Genomic DNA, 20,236 nt, shown 5'->3' on the forward strand with positions numbered 1-20,236 from the left:
CTCCGTAGAGGGACCTCCACTGGGGACCTCCGCCGCCCGGCGGCAACAAGGCCCGCCAAGGTGTACAAACTCTGGTTGTATCAATTTCTCTCTCTCTGTCCCTGGGAGGAGCTGTTCTGCTGTTGAGCCAAGTGTACACTCCCCCTTTTAAGAGCTGTAACGAGCCTGATTTTTCACCCTTCTCATTCGCTCGGCTCACTAATCGCAGGCGGAAATTGGTGGGGTGGGTATTGAGTTCAGTCCGGACCTGTTCCACTCTGCATTCATCCAAACTGCATCCGGCAGCGTGTACGTGTTCATTGGCTCCTTCTGAGACCCAGTGTGAAAATGTGTTCCGAGTCGGAATCGCTGGAAGCGAAGTTACAACTGGTGCGAAACGGGATCAAATCTTACCCTGACTTCCCCACCCAGGGCATCCTGTTTCGGTAAGTTTCTCTGCCCTCTGCCCCTCCATTCTCCTTCCTAACGGTGCATACGGCCTTACTGCCGGTCCCTTTGCTGGAGTAACCGGCTGAGCACTGATCAGCTCTGGCAGTATGGGCACTTGGTCGAGCATTGGTTCTGGCAGCATGGGCACTTGGCCAAGCATTGGTTCTGACAGCATGGACACTTGGTCGAGCATTGGTTCTGGCAGAATGGGCACTTGGCCAAGCATGGACTGTGGCAGCATGGGCACTTGGTTGAGCATTGGGCACTGGCAGTATGGGCACTTGGTTGAGCATTGGGCACTGGCAGTTTGGTTATGCAATGTGGTGGGGATTTATCTGTTGGGCAATACTTGGAGCAAAGTGGAATTTCCTGGCTTCTGATTATACCATTGAGAAAATTTATTAATTGCAGAACAGATTTCGAGGAAAACAAGAAAGGCTTACTTCAATTGTCCCTTCTATCCCCATGCCCAGGCAATTGGGTGTAAAAGGAAAGTGCTCTTTTAAGGCTGGAATGTGAAGTCAGTAAATCCAGCTGTGGTGTGGGGAATGGTAAAGTGGGTGTGGAGAGGGTGAAGTTTCTACTTTGCAGGGAGATCTCTAGAAAGGCTGCAAATAAAAGAGCCATTCATTAATCCAGTCGGGAATTCAAGGACCACTTCATTACCTGAGTTAAAAATAGAATTTTTAACTCAGGGGGCGGCACGGTGGCACAGTGGTTAGCACTGCTGCTTCACAGCTCCAGGTACCTGTGTTCGATTCCCGGCTTGGGTCACTGTCTGTGAAGTTTGCACATTCTCCCCGTGTCTGCGTGGGTTTCCTCCGGGTGCTCCGGTTTCCTCCCACAGTCCAAAGATGTGTGGGTTAGGTTGATTGCCCATGCTAAAATTGCCCCTTAGTGTCCTGGGATGCATAGGTTAGAGGGATTGGCAGGTAAAATGTGTAGGGATATGGGGGTAGTGCCTGGGTGGGATTGTGGTCGGTGCGGACTCGATGGGCCGAATGGCCTCTTTCTGTACTGTAGGGTTTCTATGATTTCTATGATTTCTAATTCCTGGTCTGGAATATACAAAATGGGTCTGAAAGCATATGTAGCGAGGAAGAAACAGGTCTGGCAGCATATAAAGTTTCATTTATTGGTGTCACAAGTAGGCTTACATTAACACTGCAATGAAGTTACTGTGAAAATCCCCTAGTCGCCACACTCCGGCGCCTGTTCGGCTACACTGAGGAAGAATTTAGCATGGCCAATGCACCTAACCAACACGTTTTTCAGACTGTGGGAGGAAACTGGAGCACCTGGAGGAAACCCAAACTCCACACAGACAGTGACCCAAGCTGGGAATCGAACCAGTGCATTAACCCCTCTTCAGGGAAGGAAATCAATCAAGCTGACCTGGTACAGCCTACATATGATTCCAGATCCAGATGGGCGGCACGGTAGCACAGTGGTTAGCACTGCTGCTTCACAGCTCCAGGGACCTGGGTTCGATTCCCGGCTCGGGTCACTGTCTGTGTGGAGTTTGCACATTCTCCTTGTGTCTGTGTGGGTTTGCTCCGGTTTCCTCCCACAGTCCAAAGATGTGCGGGTTAGGTTGATTGGCCGTGCTAAAATTGCCCCTTTAGTGTCCTGAGATGCGCAGGTTAGAGGGATTAGCGGGTGAATATGGGGGTAGGGCCTGGGTGGGATTGTGGTCGGTGCAGACTCGATGGGCCAAATGGCCTCTTTCTGCACTGTAGGGTTTCTATGAATTCTATGAATCCACAGTAATGTGGTTGATTCTTAAGCACCTCCGATCCAATCCACTTGGTTGAAAGGGAAATTATGGATTGGCAACAAATGCTGGCCTTGCCAGTGATGTCTTCATTCTATGAAAGGATTTTAAAAATAGTTTGAAGAATAATTCAATTATCAGCATTTACTGGCCGAGCGCCAGTGATGCCAACCTTGAATTTGCCTAATACAATGGCAGGATGAGAATTTCAACTCCGAGGAGCGAGGATTCTTTCATGGCATGGGCCTCTGCATTTTAAAGTGCGGGTGGAGAGTTTAAATCGTGATGCATTGACTGGAAGTCATGTCAGTTGAATGTCAAAACCAAACTGCTGTAGTACAGTAACTGTCATGTTTTATAAAAATGTCATTGGAGCAAAATATTAATATTCTGTTCAATTTGGCCAGTTAAAATAATTTTGTTTTAATTTAAAAATTTGATCGGAATCATTTTAATAAAATGCATTTAAAATTTTTTAAGTGGTATACAATTGATTAAAGTCTGCATTATGCTTGAAAGTCATAAACATCGAAACAAAGTCGGATTAACTTTTTTAAGCTATTTGAATATTTCCAATGTCTAAAATTTGGGGAGATCAATGTGGCCAACAGATATTTTGGAAGTTCTCTTCTGGTGCCGATGTCATTTGACAGTCTGTGACAGTGTAAATAAAACCATTGAAAGTACTTAAAATCTAAATAGCGAAAAGCAGTTATCGGCATTCTGTTCTTTTTCTCTAACAAAGTAGCAGGATGGAGTCAAGTCTGCAGTTTTTGCCAATAAGTGTTGATCTCATTTGGGGAGAGACTGCTTGGGTTTCCATTGCATACGAGCTGGTTTCAGAGTGGCACTGATACAAGTTTGAACAGAAGGTTACAGATGGAGGCGGAATGAATGACGTGGTTTGGGCCAGGGGCTGGAGGTCAGGCAAAATAGGGTTAGCTAAAATAAATCAGTTCAGTAGTTACTACATCAGAGGGGTAGAACCATGAAAGGTTACAGCATGACAAAGGACTTGAGGTCAATAACTGCAGATTCTTTGACTCTTTAGTGGGAAGTGTTTCCATTTTTTATAATACAATTTGCATTCTGCTTGCACTCCTGTTTCTGGTCAGGTATTCTTTTTTTATTAAACTTCTAGCCTCACTCTTTGTTCCTTTGTTGATAGATTTATACACTCTTAATTACTGACTCAATTGACTACCTCTGTTCTAGGGAATCAAGTTCCAATTTCTTGAACTGTTTTTAATTTGTCTATTATCTTTATCTCGGTGCATCAGCTTCCAGCAATTTTGTGGGTTGGGAGTGTAGACTTGGCATCTCTCTGCAGGGCCAGGGTAAATCTGTTGTGTTTGTATGCCAGTTTTGCACAGGTTTCATGTGTAACCCCCTGCTGACAACTATATGCTCTGACCAGCTGAGTTAAGTAAAGCTGTACCTGGGATGTGCTTGACGTTATAAGGGGCTACTATATAAATGTTCAATTAACAGGATCCTGAGTTCTTAGCGGTTGGTGTTGAGCTCGGCTAAATTTCCTATTTACCAATAAATGTTAGTACAGGCATGAATGAAAAGGATTAGTGTATGCAGTTGCAATCTAGAGTAATAACCTATTAATAATAGCGCGGTGCCTCCTAAAATGGTAAGTATGTAAACCTTATAATAAGAAAAGGTTCAGGACAACCATGCAAAAGGAATAACAAAAATAAATTTTTTTTTTGCATTGTTGCGTCTCATAAAACAGGTAAAGAGTCCCAAACTAAAGATTTTTCAATTAAACAGTTTCAACCCTGAGAAATGTTCAAAATATTACCAAGCGCTTGGATTTATAAACGTTGAGGCCCATACGTTGGTGCACATATGAGGAAAACACGCCCTCAACAACACACTACTGATACCGTTCAGTGTTTGATAGTATAGTCTCCAGTTACCACGACACACAGTCCAGAAGGGTCTGCGAGTGGGAAGATGATGCAGCAGGAAAAAAAAATGCAGCAAGCTGTCCGTGTAGTGACGCAGGTCCAGTGCGCTGAAGTCTGTCCTCCTCGGCAGTGCTACTTAGCAAGTTAGCTTCAGCTAATCCTCGTTCTCTCCGTCTCCTCAGTGAAAACTACACCCGGTGTTTATAGCTGACTGTCCCTCACCGGCAGTTTCTAGCAGAAACATCCACGCTTGAGAATACAAGACGATGCGCTTTACACTTTTTCTCAACAGTAATGAAAATAACAAACAGGACTAAACCTTGCTGCCTTTCACTTCAAACTGAAAAAAAACGAGTTACTAAACTGCGACAAACGCGAGCTTTAACTGCACAGTAATGTTTGTGCCCATACTGTGAAGTATGTTAGTCTACAAATATTATTTGCCTCGATGTTAAAACTGGGTTTTTACTGCATGGAAACAGCTCCTCTCCCCCACGTGTGTCTCCCCACTGCAGCTTCCTCTTCCCCCACGTGTGTCTCCCCACTGCAGCTTCCTCTTCCCCCACGTGTGTCTCCCCACTGCAGCTTCCTCTCCCCCACGTGTGTCTCCCCACAGCAGCTTCCTCTCCCCCACATGTGTCTCCCCACTGCAGCTTCCTCTCCCCCACATGTGTCTCCCCACTGCAGCTTCCTCTCCCCCACGTGTGTCTCCCCACTGCAGCTTCCTCTGCCTCCCGCCATTTTTCTTTTTCCCTCCCCCTAAGTAATCTGATTGGCTTAAAGTGCAGCTCTCTGGAAAATGGATTGGCTTAGCTTACATCACTCAAACAAACAGTATCTGTTCACGGTATTTGGCCCGGTAAACAGGATATTGAAACTCACAAGAAAACAAAGAATAATGGTAAATGTCTTTTTCATTAAATTTACCCACATTTCAAGAAAATACACTCTTTTCATTTTTCTTTCATTTATCTTTTTTTTTCAGGCCCCTACACATTAAAAGTACGAAAGTTATTGATTTTAATTCAGTAAACTTTTTCATTGTAAATATTTGAGTTTTTTTTCCTTTCAAAACAAGGCAAATCTATTAACTGGTTCAGTACAGCACAATCATTTCAGCAAACACAGTTGGATCATCTAACCCAGCACTTCGACAAAAGAAAAGAATAAAAAGATGAAGAGAAAGGGAACAAAATAAAAAGCGAGGGAGAAGGGCACACATCCTTGCGTTCACTATATTAAGGACAGCATTGCATGTTCTACAAAAAGCCTTTGTAGAAGTAAATCTGACACTGCCACCTATATATTTAAGATAGGTTAAGATACGCTTTGGAGTAAGTCCGAATTAGATTGGAGTATACAAGTTAGAAGTTCCATTGGAATACGCTGCATGATCATTTTCTGCCAATTATGTACCGAAGGTGACTTGTCATTAATCCAAGAACATTTTCCATGTTAGAATATTATACAGCCTTTTCTTATTATCATCAATTGTACATTGATCTGGAAGCCCCAGAGTGAAAAACAGAGTCTCATCTCCAAGGTCGTATTAAATATTTTTTACCGCTCTTTAAGTGGTTACATGAACTTTGGCCTCTTATAAACCCAGTCTGAGCACCCTGGATAATTAAAAGGAGAGTTTTCTTTTGTAGATGCAAAGCCAGTATTTTAGAAAATAATTTCAGATCTATGTTTAAAAGTGAGACTGGTCTGTAGGAGACACAATCTTCTGGAGTTTTGCCTGTCTTTAAAATTAAAGAAATATTTGTTTCTCTAAGAGACTGAGGTAACTGTCCTTCCTCCAAATGAATGGTTATACAAACCAATCATAGGTTCTATTAGCATATCCTTGAATTCCTTTTAAATTCATTAGGCCTTGAAGCCTTACCAGATTGAAGTCTCTTCATTATAGATAGTACTTCCTCTTTAGAGATGGGAGCATTTAAGGTTGAGCTTTGGTCTTTAGAAAGTGTAAGGGAGTTCAAAAAAAGAGAAAAATTACTTCCTATGTATTAATACATTTTCAGATTAGTTTATATAAATTGACATAAAAACATTTAAATGCCTTGTTAATATCCTCAATCCGAAACCTTGTTCTTCTCAATCTTGCTCTTTAAATCCAGTACAGAAGAATTACTCCCAGAGTCTGCTTCCTTCCTTGCAAGGAGAGCTAAGTATCTACTTAGTTTATTTCCAAATGTGCAAATTTTATGCTCCTCAGCTCATTGAGTCAATCCTAAACTGCTCGGACTGCAGTCATTTCCGTCAACATTAAATGGCTAGTGTTTTTAACATTCTTTCTGTTTCAGCAAGTTTTATTTCTAGCTGGTGTTTCACTCCAGCGTTTTACGTTTCCTATTGGTCAAATAGGAAATTACCAATCCTCTTGTAAAGGCCATGCATGCCTCCCACAGGTTGAGGGGGCTGACTGCAGAGAGAGAGTTGACTAAACAAAATTGGTCAAATTTGGATTTAAAGTAAGAAATAAAATTATGATCTTTAAGCAGAGATGTGTTAAATCTTCATAATCGAGATTGTAGATATGTCCCACTCAGTGAAAATTCCAGGAAGACAGGAGCGTGATCAGAGAGATCGCAGTACACACAGGATAGTGAAGAGGATTGTCAGAGGATACAGCAAGATATAGATCGATTGGAGACATGGCAAATGGAGTTTAATTCGGACAAATGAGATAATGTGGAAGGTCCAATGCATGTAGGAATTATACAGTAAATGGTAGAACCCTTAGGAGTATTGACAGGCAGAGAGATCTAGGCGTACATGTCCACCGATCACTAAGTGGCAACACAGGTGGATAAGGTAGTCAAGAAAGCATACAGCATGTTTGCCTTTATTGGTCAGAGCATTGAGTATAAAAATTGGCGGGTCATGCTGCAGCTGTACAGAACCTTAGGCCTCATTTAGAATATTGTGTACAATTCTGGTCATCACACTGCCAGAAGGAGGTGGATGCTTTGGAGAGGGAACAGAAAAGGTTTACCAGGATGTTGCCTGGTCTGGAGGGTATTACCTAATGAGAGGTTGGATAAACTCGGTTTGTTCTCGTTGGAATGACGGAGGTTGAGGGGTGACCTGATAGAGGTCCACAAGATTGAGTGGCATGGACAGAGTGGATAGTCAGATGCTCTTTCCTAGGGTAGAAAAGTCAAGTATTAGGGGACATAGGTTTAAGGTGCGTGGGGAAAAGTTTAGAGGAGATGTGCGAGGCAAGTTTTTTACACAGAAGGTGGTGAATGTCTGGAACGCGCTGCCCGGGGAGTGGTGGGAACAGGTACGATAGCGGCAACTAGACTAATACATGAATAGGATGGGAATGGAAGGATACGGACCTCCGTAAGTGCATATGGTTTTAGTTTAGGCAGGCAACATGATCGGCGCAAAGGGCCTGTTCCTGTGCTGTACTTTTCTTTGTTCGTTGTACCTGTGGAGCAGGAGACCACTGAGTGTAATATTGTTTGTGACATGAAAATATAATCAACTCTGGTATTACATAGGTGGGGAGTAGATAAGGGTATGTCCTTAAGATGTAATATTCCCTAAATGTCCAAGTATCCCATTTCATTTTGATAGTGAATGTTTATGGTCCTCCAAATGATTCTCCGGACTTTATTTCTAAAGCCATTTCACCACAATAGGCACTAATCATAGGAAGCTTGCCAATCAACGGATTTGGGTGGCAGTTGAAGTCCCCTCTTATCAATGAATTAGTCATTGCTAATTCAGCAAAATCCATAATGGCTTTAGAAATAAAATCAGGAGAATCATTTGAAGGACCATAAACATTCACTATCAAAATGCTTTCCCATGCAGTATTCCTTTGACAATCACATATCTTCTCCCTTTATCTTTCACACAGCTCACCAGTCTAAATGGGAGGGTTCTATTAATCAAAATCAGGACCCTTTGGCTACTGGTAGAAATGAGGCAGAAACTGCTTCCCGCTTTCAAGTGTTCTTTGCCATCTAAGTGCGACTCTTGTATCAGAGCTACGTCAACTTTCTCCTTTTTCGAGAAAAGACAATCTTTTATTCTTTCAACAGGATGATGTAGATTCCACGAGTGAATTTTCAGTGTAGCCGCTGCCATTGCTCATTCAATAAAAAAGAATAGTAGGATGTCGATGAACAGAAGGTTGGCCTTGTACGTGACACTGACTTTACCCTCCTGCTCGGGTGTGCGCCCAAACCTGCCTCCCACATCCCCAGTTACACAAGAAGCATCATCGACATATTGAACAGTTATTTCCTAACAAATTAAACTTGTCCGTTTAATTAATGCCAGTAACCAACTAACGATTCTCTAAACCCAAAATAAAAAGAACACATACAAACAGTTAACTCTAAGGGGGTTTTTCTCACCGAATGTGAAGCCTTGTTTGAGTAGCCTAAACATATATTCCATATTTATGGCACACAGCCTCTCTCTTCATGACAGAAAAATTGAAATGTGATATAAAGAAGAAGGAGAACGAGGTGTCATCCCTGTAATTGAACCTTGCCTATTACGACTGAAGTCATACATCCATTCCCCAGCAGTGGTGGACTCATTTTTAGCATAATAAGAGAGAAGGAAACAATTAAATGTACAAAATAGTTATAAACGTGTATATGTGAAAAGAAAAAAGACATTTCTTATACAACCTTAGCAATGTACAACATGCAGAGTGTACCATTGACCAGAAAAAACACCTTGGAAAAATATTATTTATTAAAGTTATGTACGGGTTCCAGCATTCCTTAAATACCAGACACATCGTAGTGCTCAATCAACTGCAGCCTGCTATTGTTATTCAGTTGAGGCACTCGAAATATAGCCTGTCATGGAGTTCACAAAAGTTATGGTTTTAGCTGGGGGGTATTGAATGTTTTTGTAAGAGTTATCGAATCTCATTCTCAATATGGCTGGTTACAGTAGGACGTACTATGCTCCGAGGGTCATCAGTCATCTTCTAACTTTGTCAAAACCTTCGCAGTTGTATCGCCGCTGAAAAATCTCAATAGAAAGAGACCTTTGACCCATCACAGGGTAAGCTCCCATTACATCTGGCTGCTTGCGTGTTTAGCCCGGACCGGTAACAGGTTCGTGGAGGTGGTCTGAGAGAAAGAATTCACACTACACCAGTATTGCTAGAATAAAATGTGTCTCTTTATTCCCCACAATACATGAACAAGTTCTACAAGTATCATTCAATGGGCTAAGCCTTATATAGTTTAACTACCCTGACACGTGGACTGGAGAGCCGTCAGTCCAGGTAGAGTGGCTTACCTCCCTCCAGGCGTCCGTACGTAACCCACGGCAGACTCTGCTGTAGTAGGGACTTTCCCGCATATTTATAGAGAAAAGCCTCTCTTTGTTCTGGACATCTGAATATGAGTATTCGGCCCAGTACGTGATGTTTAGAGCAGTCTTGTGCAATACAAGTTCTATTGTTCGCAGCTCAAGAAAACAAGTTTAATGGTTAATCATTCACGCTATGTCTTGGGCACGGATCTAATTTAATTATGTTTTGACATGGTTATCCTTCCATGTGGACAGGCTGTCTCCATTGTCCGTAGCAGTTGTCAGCATACGAGATTTTGCTGACAGGGTTGAAATCGGGACATTAACTCTTTATTCTCCTAACATTCCACCTGTTGGACCGATTTCAATCACCATTTACCTCAACGCAGTGTGATACAGGGTGCTTTCCAAACCCTGTTTCACACGCCTGACATATACACAGGTAAGTACATTACAACAAGTTAAAACAGCAACAATCACAAATATCAATATCAGAGGAGGCAAAACATATCGCCGGGCCGTTTGTGATATCCCGGTTAGCAAGTCCCACCAATGATGGGCTGATTCATTCTCTATCATTCGCGCAGCATGTACTACCTGTTCTCCGGCTATAAAGGTAGAGACCATGACACGGGACACGTTAGACTTATGAGAGTCAATTATATGTTTTAGCTCCGTCGACTGATTCAATGCGCATTTGAACCTGTCGAGAGAGACTCGCCATGGCATATGGAGAACTTTCCACTGAGCCGTACTCAAGCGAGATTCAGTGCTATAATTAGTCAATTTGTAAGTCTTGTTTGCCCAATGCCAAATGTACACCCCCTTCAAACACCCAGAGAACGGTATCTGCGGCAATAATGGGTGGCGGTGTATGGTGGCCACACATACAGCGTGGGGCCCAATCTGCCACAAGATATCTCGTGGTTTCTCTACTCGCCACTCACATAATGCCGTGTCATCAGTTAAACATGGATCGCGATATCTTGTCATAGTTAAACATGCCAATCCTCTGTCAGTGTCTTCACATGTTGACAAATCATAAGTCCAATTGTTTTTAGGACTAAACCAGTTACCATTAGTTCTCAGAAAGTAAAACCCATGCAGGGTAATTACAGGCAGTACATGGTATTTACATACAGATATTACATCTGCCACATTCATCAAGGTGTAATGTCCAGTACATGCTGTTTTGTTACAAACAGTTTTATCTGAGCGGGCTTGCACCCACAAAGTGTCCGATATGTTCCAGAGTTCTCGCAGTTCATGAGAGTTACCCGTAGGAACTATTCGGATAAACCTCTCTTGTTGCACTCGCATGTGCACTCCTTGGATGTTGCAGATAGTCATATTAAGTGCCGCCGTGATGTTATGCATAAGTTCCTGTGTCGCATTCCACATTCGCTTCTCCCAGTCCAGAGTTCGTAGCAGAATCCGTGCTGTTTCCACTTGCGTTTTCACAACCGTGGGCATCCATATTCCGACAGTATGGAGCCCGTGTGATGTCGAATATCCAGTGTCCGATAACATAGTTCTGGTAACTTCATTGTCAGCCGCATTAGAGATACCTAGTACTGTACCAGTCCCACCCAACAGCGTATCATACCATGCTCGCCGCCTGCGGGCGCCAGAGCAGGTAGGTAGCGAGGGCAGAATGACAGTCCAGTGTACCTCAGTGTGCGTGAGCTGATTCGCCATCTTTCGACAAGTATGTAGGACTGGGGCGAATTGTGTTTGTTCTATTATAGGCTTGTTTGGTAGGAACATTATTGCATATAGGAATGTATTGCGGCCTTTTATTTCTGTACTGTTCTGGAACCATACCAATCGAGGCCTCTCACCTGTCACAGTAATATTCCAGGTGGTGCCATTTTCCTTACTGGACATACAGGTTCTATTCCTTCTTGTTTGTATCTGGCAAAGTGGAGCTCCTGCCGTTATGGTAACCGTACAATTCATAGCAGTTGTGGGGAGAGCTTTGTTGTTGTCCAAGCATTTTTCACAACGATATAGCTTACACACACTCGTTATATTCGCGATTCCGCACATTCGATTCGCGCCACAAGTGAACTCCCCTTGAGTTCTATTATGGGTGGAGTTCTTCCATGCGAGGCGAAAACCGCCAAGCTTTTCGGTCAGTTGATGACCAGGGGTCCCCTCAACCCATATCCACGAGATCAAGAGTATTCCTGCTATCAGTATCAACGTCAATCGTTCCATGCTGTTTTATTCCTGTAAAAGAGATCAATCTTCAAGACATAGTTAGTCTTCTCGTAGATAACATTTCTTAGCAGGGACATTAACCCATTTGGGCTCACCAGGGTACATTACCGTTACGGTTCCATCACTGCCTTGAGCAATGATTTCAGCAGCTCTGGGTGGGCCAGTTTCCTGTTTCACCCAGTCTTTAGCTCCAGGTTTATCTGTTGAGCCAAAACCACCAGTTCCTCTTTCAGTCACCACCTGTGGGATACCAACTTCAACGGCCGGTGCCATCTCACAGGGTTTAATCACCAGTTGGGCGATTTTATCATTTGCAGTCACAGTATAGGGATCAGGTTTAATATTACACAGAACCACCCCAATTTCTCCTTGATAATCTGAATCAATGACTCCTGCCATAACAGTTATCCCCTTCAGGGACAATCCAGAACGGGGAAGGATGTGCCCATAAGTTCCCTTAGGGCACTGCAATCCCAATCCGGTTTTAATAACAGTAGGTGTATCTTGTGGCAGGGTCACTGTTTCTAAGGTTCTTAGATCTAAACCGGCCGAGCCAGGCGTGGCTCGCCGCGGTAATTCTGCTTTATCATCCAATTTTCACATTTTGATTGATTCTCCTTGTGGGGTTTCACATACATGGACCATTCGGTTCAAAGGCGTGACTCCCCCACCTAGCGGTCGATTATTAATTTGCTTCAATACTTGATTTAATTTCACCTTCCAATTAGACAAATCATCAGAAGTACTAGCCTTTCGCAATGAGGTTTTCAGTATTCCATTCATTCTTTCAATTAATCCTGCTGCTTGGGGATAGTACGGAATATGGTATATCCACTCCACATGATTGTCAGTGGCCCATTGTCGGACCAGGTTTCCCGTAAAGTGGGAACCATTGTCACTATCACTCCAAATGTTTCCATCCCACGTATCGGGATTCCAGCCGCTCCCGTCCCCCAATCTAGCTACAAATGCTTTAATTTTCACCATTTCCAATTCTCTAGGTTTTTTACGCTTCTTCCTCCGATTTATTCTGGATACATAACCCACTGCCTGGCCAGCCAGGGTTTTAAGGGCTTCTAATTCTGTTTCTAACTTTATTATTTTTTGCTTTAACAACGAATTATTACATTCCTGTTCTCCCAATTGCTGTTTCAGTTTAAGAGCATTCTGCTCGGCTTCCTGTCGTTGTTTAAACTGATTCTTCCACGCTGTTGCACATACCCACAGTCTCCGCTGAATTCCCTCCACGGGGGTCTTCAGAGGGACGGGTATTTTTAACAGAGTAGATAATACTTCTCCGGGAGATCCATCTCGGGTCTCCTCTCCCCAGTTTTCAGCGCGACCCCCTCCGTCTCGGAGGCACGCTGCAACCGGTCTCCACGATCCTTCCCATCCCGGAATGATCGCTTCCTCTCCCTTTTCCTCCTCCTGTAACTTCTTAGTTTTGCGAAACATCTTTCTCCAAGAACCCCCCACCGCCAATTATCACCGTATCCTGCTGATTACGCCAAAATGTTTTGCCGGACAGGTAACAGGTTCGTGGAGGTGGTCTGAGAGAAAGAATTCACACTACACCAGTATTGCTAGAATAAAATGTGTCTCTTTATTCCCCACAATACATGGACAAGTTCTATTGTTCGCAGCTCAAGAAAACAAGTTTAATGGTTAATCATTCACGCTATGTCTTGGGCACGGATCTAATTTAATTATGTTTTGACATGGTTATCCTTCCATGTGGACAGGCTGTCTCCATTGTCCGTAGCAGTTGTCAGCATACGAGATTTTGCTGACAGGGTTGAAATCGGGACATTAACTCTTTATTCTCCTAACATTGCGTCACTTTTTTGACAGTCTTTCAAGTTGTGGAAACTCATGATTATGGGCCAGGGCCATTGGTTGTCCCTGGGCCTCGAAGCAGGTGAGCGATGTACCCTTTCCAGTTTAGTGCGCCCGGTTTTCATTTCTATATTGAGGAGGCGTGGTAGCCAGCTCTCAAAGAAATTAACTGGGAGATTACCCTCTGGTAAACCGATAATCCGAACATTTTTCTCTGGCCTCAATTCTCTAAATTGTCTAGATTTCCAAAATTGTGGGGCAGCTATTTTTTTGATAGGCTGTAAACGGGCCTGTACCATAGAAGTTGCGTTTTCCACAGTAAGAATTCTCTGCTCAGTTTCATCAAGCCTTTTACCAGTATTCTACAGTTCTGTAGCATGGGCATTGATGTTTTGCGCTAATAGACCGAATCTCTCATCCGTGGCGTTGATAATATTAGCAGTCATCAGTCCTAAAACCTTTGAAAGTGCTGACTCGGTCACCAAGATGCCATTTTGATGCCTCTCCAGTTCCCTCTAGCTGATCTTTCTTGTCAGTGGTTTTCTTAGTATTTCTCAGCATTTTGTCCACAGAGTTTGGCCAAAAATCCTCCAGGGACATAATAAAGAGTTTTTACTCCAAATTTAGCTGGAAGTGAGCTGTATGAAAATGATTTATGGCGGAGTAGCGCAAGAACCCAAAGGAAATGTGGCTATCCCACAGCCACATCATGTGGACCCACCTCAATTTAGACATACAGTGGCACAATAAAAATCATCCCTTCTGAATTGCTGGCCCAATAACTTTTATAACCACCATGCTACTTTCCCTCATAGAAATCATAGAATCCTACAGTGCAGAAAGAGGCCATTCGGCCCATCGAGTCTGCACCAACCACAATCTCACCCATCCCCACATATTTACCCACATCCCCACCCACTAATCCCTCTAACCTATGCATCCCGGGACACTAAGGGGCAATTTAGAATGGCCAATCAACCTAGCCTGCACATCTTTGGACTGTGGGAGGAAACCAGAGCACCCGGAGGAAACCCACACAGACAAAGGGAGAATGCGCAAACTCCACACAGACAGTGACCCGAGCTGGGATTCGAACCCAGGTCCCTGGAGCTGTGAAGCAGCAGTGCTAACCACTGTGCTACCGTGCCGCCTCCCTCTTTATTACTGAAGACTCTGATCTCTAGTATTATCTTGGTTATTCTGTTCTGTATCCTTTCTATAAGAGAGAGAGAAAACTATGGTCTTAACGCTGACAACTGGGGGGATCAATGTTTACACCCCTCCAATGAATTGCAAACCAATATGAACCTGTTTCCTGGCAACAGCTAATTTGGTGATTTTTGGTTAGTAACTGGAAAAAATACACTAAGGAATGTAGATAAAATAACTTTAAAATTAATTTGCTCTCAGATTGCTGATATTCTACAACTTCTTTAGTGTGGTGTAGAAGTTTAAAGTTTATTTATTAGTGTCGCAAATAGGCTTCCATTAACACTGCAATGAAGTGAAAATCCCCTGGTCGCCACACACTCCAGCACCTGTTTGGGTACACTGAGGGAGAATTTAGCATGGCCAGTGCACCAAACCAGCATGTCTTATGGACTGTAGAAGGAAACTGGAGCACCCGGAGGAAACCCACGCAGACACGGCAAGAACGTGCAGACTCCGCACAGACAGTGACCCAAGGTGGGAATCAAACCTGGGTCCCTGGCGCTGTGAGGCAGCAGTGCTAACCACTGTGTACTGTGAAGTGGAAGAGTAATAGTTGCTTGCTGTCAGCGATTTGTAAAAGTCGGTTTCCTTTTGACACATTAGGAAGTTACATTGCTTCTGAGTTTTAAAGTTACTGAAATGTCTCCAAGGCTGCCAGTCCCTCCATCCACCCTCGGGAACACTAATTACCAGCGTTTCCAATATATTTTATATGGTGATACTAACTTTGCACTCATAGTTCATCTCTCTTTTTCAGAGATATCTTTCCACTTTTGCAAGATCCCAAAGCCTTCAGTGCAGTTATTGATCTATTTGAAGATCATTTGAGAAAAACGTTTCCCCAGGTTGATTTAGTTGTTGGTAAGTCTTGCGGAGTTGTATTAAAGGGGATCTTGTCCTTTTAAATTAGGACATTTGGAGGAAGAGGAGTTGGGGAGAGTCTTCAATAGGAAGTACGGGAGAATCTTAGAGAGTGCCACAAATTTGGCTCTCTTCTCTCAATGGTTGCCTATTTCATACTGGATAGTAAGTGTCATTAGAGTCTTTAAGAAGCAGAGCTGGAACAGGTTACCCCTGTGGATGAAGCAAACCACTGAGAGTGATATAATGGAGCCTTGCTAGCAGTTGTGGGACTAAATCCCAACACAAATTACTGTCTTCGGGTAAGGGGTAGAGACTTGAGAAAAATAAATAGAAAAGCTAATTAAAATGAAAGTTCAAATAAACCTGTTTGTTTATACTGACATAAACTTGGGGAAAGAAGAAACTAATGGATAGTATATATTTCAAGGAAATATTAGATACACTACCAATGTAAGGCCCAAGAACAGTATGGACTATAGAAAAGCTGAAGCATAATTCGTCCCCTACATTTACAAATTGTCTCCCATTGTGGTTAGCAGTGCTAACCATTGTGCCACCGTGCCAACTGGCTTGGGCGGCATGGTGGCACAGTGGTTAGCACTGCTGCCTCACAGCGTCAGGGATCCGGGTTTGATTCCTGGCTTGAGTCACTGCCTGTGTGGAGTTTGTACGTTCTCCCCGTATCGGCGTGGGTTTCCTCCGGGTGCTCCGGTTTCCTCCCACAGTCCAAAGATGCGCGGGTTAGGTGAATTGGCCATGCTAAATTGCTCCTTAGTGTCAGGGGGACTAGCTAGGGTAAATGTATGGTGTTATGGGGATAGGGCCTGAGTGGGATTGTGGTCGGTGCAGACTCGATGGGCCGAATAGCCTCCTTCTGCACTAAGATTCCATGAATTACTGGGGGAGTGTTGTTTGAAGTCCTTATCATTCATTAAGACTTAAATTGCAAGAATGCACTGGTTTACTAGGCAATAACACTACTGTATATGAAACAGAGCTACTAAATGCCATGATACAGTAACTCTCTTTTTGTCTTCACAGGGTTAGATGCCCGTGGATTCCTATTTGGCCCGCCTCTGGCACAAAGATTTGGAATTGGTTTTGTGCCAGTTCGAAAGAAAGGAAAGCTGCCAGGGCCAACCATATCTGTCTGCTATAGTTTAGAATATGGACAGGTAATCCCTAATGTATAATAAATCTGGTTTTCAAAAAGTTAAATATTGCAGCATTAGTGTCAGGATGTCACCATTCTTCTGAAAGGCTTCTTTTCTCTCTTGTAGGCTGAAGTTGAGATACAAAGTGACGTTATTCAAGCAAATCAGAAAGTTGTCATTGTTGATGATTTACTTGCAACTGGAGGTACGTGATATGTGATCAGCTTTGCGAGTTGCATTTATACAGTAAGATGGGCCCAGGATTTGCTGGAACGGGGCATCTAAGCACTGGGTTGCGTTGATGGGTGGCACAGTGGTTAGCACTGCTGCCTCACAGCGCCAGGGTTCGACTCCTGGCTTGGGTCACTGTCTGTGTGGAGTCTGCATGTTCTCCCCATGTCTACATGGGTTTCCTCTGGGTGCTCTGGTTTCTTCCCACAGTCCGAAAAACATGCTGGTTAGGTGCATTGGCTATGCTAAGTCCTCCCTCAGTGTCCCCAAACAGGCGACCAGGGGATTTTCACGGTAATTTCATTGCAGTGTTAATGTAAGCCTACTTGTGACACTAATAAATAAACTTTAAACTTAGCATGGGTGCCCATTGCCCTCAAACTTCCTTGCCACAAATTGCTGGATTATTTTGTACTTAATAATGGCGTGTGCCTTTAGCTTGTTTTACTGGCAAATTCTGGGCCATTCTATTTACAAAGTACTGGGAGGGGGAGGTGGAAACACAATGTCATTTGCAGGGATACTGTGCATTTTTTTGAGAGTTAAAATTGCATTTCAAAACAAGGCATAAAGATTAGTAAAACTTATTGATAAAATACAAAGTTATAGATATTTGTTATCAAAACGTAACCCTATCTTTTTCTGTCTTTTGATACAGGTACTCTATCAGCCGCTTGTCAATTGCTGAACAAAATGAAAGCTGATATTCTGGAGTGTCTGTTAGTGATTGAAATTAAGGCACTAAATGGCGTAAAGAAACTGGGTTCTGTGCCTGTCTACTCACTAGTGCAGTACTGAATTGGGACTACCTTGCTATATTTCACATCTCTTTCAATAATGGCCTTGCAAGTCTACAATTCTTAATAAGGACCGACTCCCAATTATTTGTCATTTTCAGTCCGTGACTATCCTATCATTTGATAAAAGCAGCAACAAAAAAAAAAGCGGAGCTATTCCAGTTTCGACTTCAGGGGTAGGATTTTCCGGCCGCGCTCTCCCCAAAGCCGGAAAATCCTGCCCAAGGTCAACGGACCTTTGCGTGATCCGTGTCCTGCCCGCTATGATTCCTGTGGCAGGCGGGACGGGAAAAATCTGCCCCATGTTTCATTAGCTGGTAACTGTGTTGAAATGTTCCCACTAAACCACACCCTGTCATTTCCATATGTATATCTCAGTTAGTGTTTACATTTGCAAAGAAATTGAAATAAGCTAATGGGAGTTCTTAACTTAAGATTTAATTACACCGCTTTTAAAAGCTTCTGATTTTATCCAGCTTAATGCATTTGAAACAGTTGGATTCTAGAAAAATAGACAAGTCCCTGGTAATTCTTGTGATTTCTTTTGAGAAAGGCAACTAGTTTGTAGTTTTGTACAAGTCACTTTCTCCAGAAGCAATAATTCTTGTCTTAATTCATTGAATCCCAACAGACGAGGTGTTTCAAACACTATCGTGGATAATTTTTTAATTTCCTCTGTAACCCTGGGGTGCTGAGGCGAATTGCTGTACCTTGTATTGGCTGAGAACTGTTTGAGGGCTTAGCACAGATTTGTGTTTGAGCTTGAAACTTTCTTGGTCTATGTTGTTCTGTTACCCTCTCAAACTATTGAGCTATTGGGAAACCCACAGCCAGTTTGTTTAATTGACCGAACCACCTCAGTATCTCAAGGGCCCATTTCCAGTGGTCAGAACTTGTTCTGTTTTGACGAAACTAGATAGCAAACTGACTGCCGAGATGGAACGAGCCTGCTATTGACCTATTAGTCTAGCTCCTGATATCTACTTAAACCAGGTTGGATTTGATTACAGGCCTCAATTGTAGAAAGCTCTTGGTGCCCACATATATATTATGTGTGATTACAATTTTGATAAAGTGCATGTCAACTATTCTTATGTCAAGTATAGTTTGACGAAAATTTTCCAAAAATAAACAAATGAAAATGATAAAGTAATACGGATTTTGTCATTTGATACAGTGCATATTGCAGAGGAATGGAAACAATTGTGTAGGTTTTACAAAATGGACAGTCAATTAATGGAGTGTCTGTTTTTCTGGCCAAAAGTACAGGCCTTGGTTGAATCTGACTGAGCTCAAACTGCAGCCATCAGCTAGTTATATCGAGGCATTGGCCAGTTTCAGCCACAACAATGGTAGCAGGCTAGGGCATGGGCAAGTCTCAATGGCAGCCACCCACGGTATTTCTGTAAATCCAGCTGACAAATTCATAGAATCCTACAGTGCAGAAGAGGCTATTTGGCCCATCGAGTCTGCAGACAACAATCCTACTTAGGCCCTATCCCCGTAACCACCCCACATATTTACTCCCCTAATCCCTCTAACCTATGCATCCCGGGACACTAAGGGGACAATTTGCACCTAACCTGCACGTCTTTGGACTGTGGGAGGAAACCGGAGCATCCGGAGGAAACCCACGCAGACAGACACGGGGAGAACGTGCAAACTCCACAGTGACCCGAAGCCGGGTCCCTAAAGCTGTGAGGCAGCAGTGCTAACCACTGTGCCACCCGAATTCCTTCCAGCTCTGCAAAAATACAATTGTTACAAGAAAATCTATTTGTGGCTGTTAGCTGGATGTTAGCCCCAGTCATACGAGATGTAATTTTCTTGACTGGACCTAGTACACCTGTCCTTTTCACGGAAGTAAGGTGTATAACGAGCAGTTGATTCACTAGCAAGTTTTCTGCTACTGGCAAATATGAAAGTAGTGCCCATTGCATTATATTTCAGAATATTGATGGGAGGTGTAAGACTTTATCTCATTCCCTTCTGCCTCAGTCACTTGATCTAGGCTGCATTGTTCAAGAGGGGCAGCTGCAAGAGCTAGTCACCTGCTTGAAGAGGGTCATTCTAAATGTGTTTAGTGAGTGACTGGCACAGTACTTTCAATAATTACAACACAGGACTGGTAGTCGAGAGACCATGTCCTACCGTGGCATATCAGGTCATTTAGTACCTCAAAATGACCATGAAATCTGATGCATTGTTGACAAGAACCTACTAGTTCACCATTGTCCTATCAGGTAACCCCACCGACTCTAAATACTGATCACAAGCAAAGTAGCTTCCACTTTAAGTTAATATCTACTAAATTGAATGATCAATTAATGGGATTGAATTTTATCACATTGCTCTCGAAGCAAGAACTAAGCCGGCCTGATCAACATTCCTGAGACTCCGACAGGGCTGCCACTGTGTACTTTGCAAGTTGTAGCAAAGCCTGTTTCTGACGACAATTACATCAGTTACTGTTGTGTTTTAGAACCAACCTGA

At 43.1% G+C, this 20,236-nt stretch overlaps 1 protein-coding gene across 1 annotated transcript; it reads left to right on the forward strand.

The window, feature by feature from the left end:
- The first annotated feature begins 185 nt into the window (after positions 1-185).
- On the forward strand, positions 186-18,866 carry aprt (adenine phosphoribosyltransferase). The gene is made up of 5 exons (XM_078210688.1): positions 186-425; positions 15,455-15,558; positions 16,603-16,736; positions 16,842-16,920; positions 17,605-18,866. The coding sequence occupies exons 1-5, from the start codon at positions 328-330 to the stop codon at positions 17,742-17,744; spliced, it is 555 nt and encodes a 184-aa protein (XP_078066814.1). The 5' UTR covers positions 186-327; the 3' UTR covers positions 17,745-18,866.
- The last annotated feature ends 1,370 nt before the right edge of the window (positions 18,867-20,236 follow it).

The sequence above is a fragment of the Mustelus asterias genome, chromosome 4 (assembly GCF_964213995.1).
Source record: "Mustelus asterias chromosome 4, sMusAst1.hap1.1, whole genome shotgun sequence".
Taxonomy (NCBI): Eukaryota; Metazoa; Chordata; class Chondrichthyes; order Carcharhiniformes; family Triakidae; genus Mustelus; species Mustelus asterias.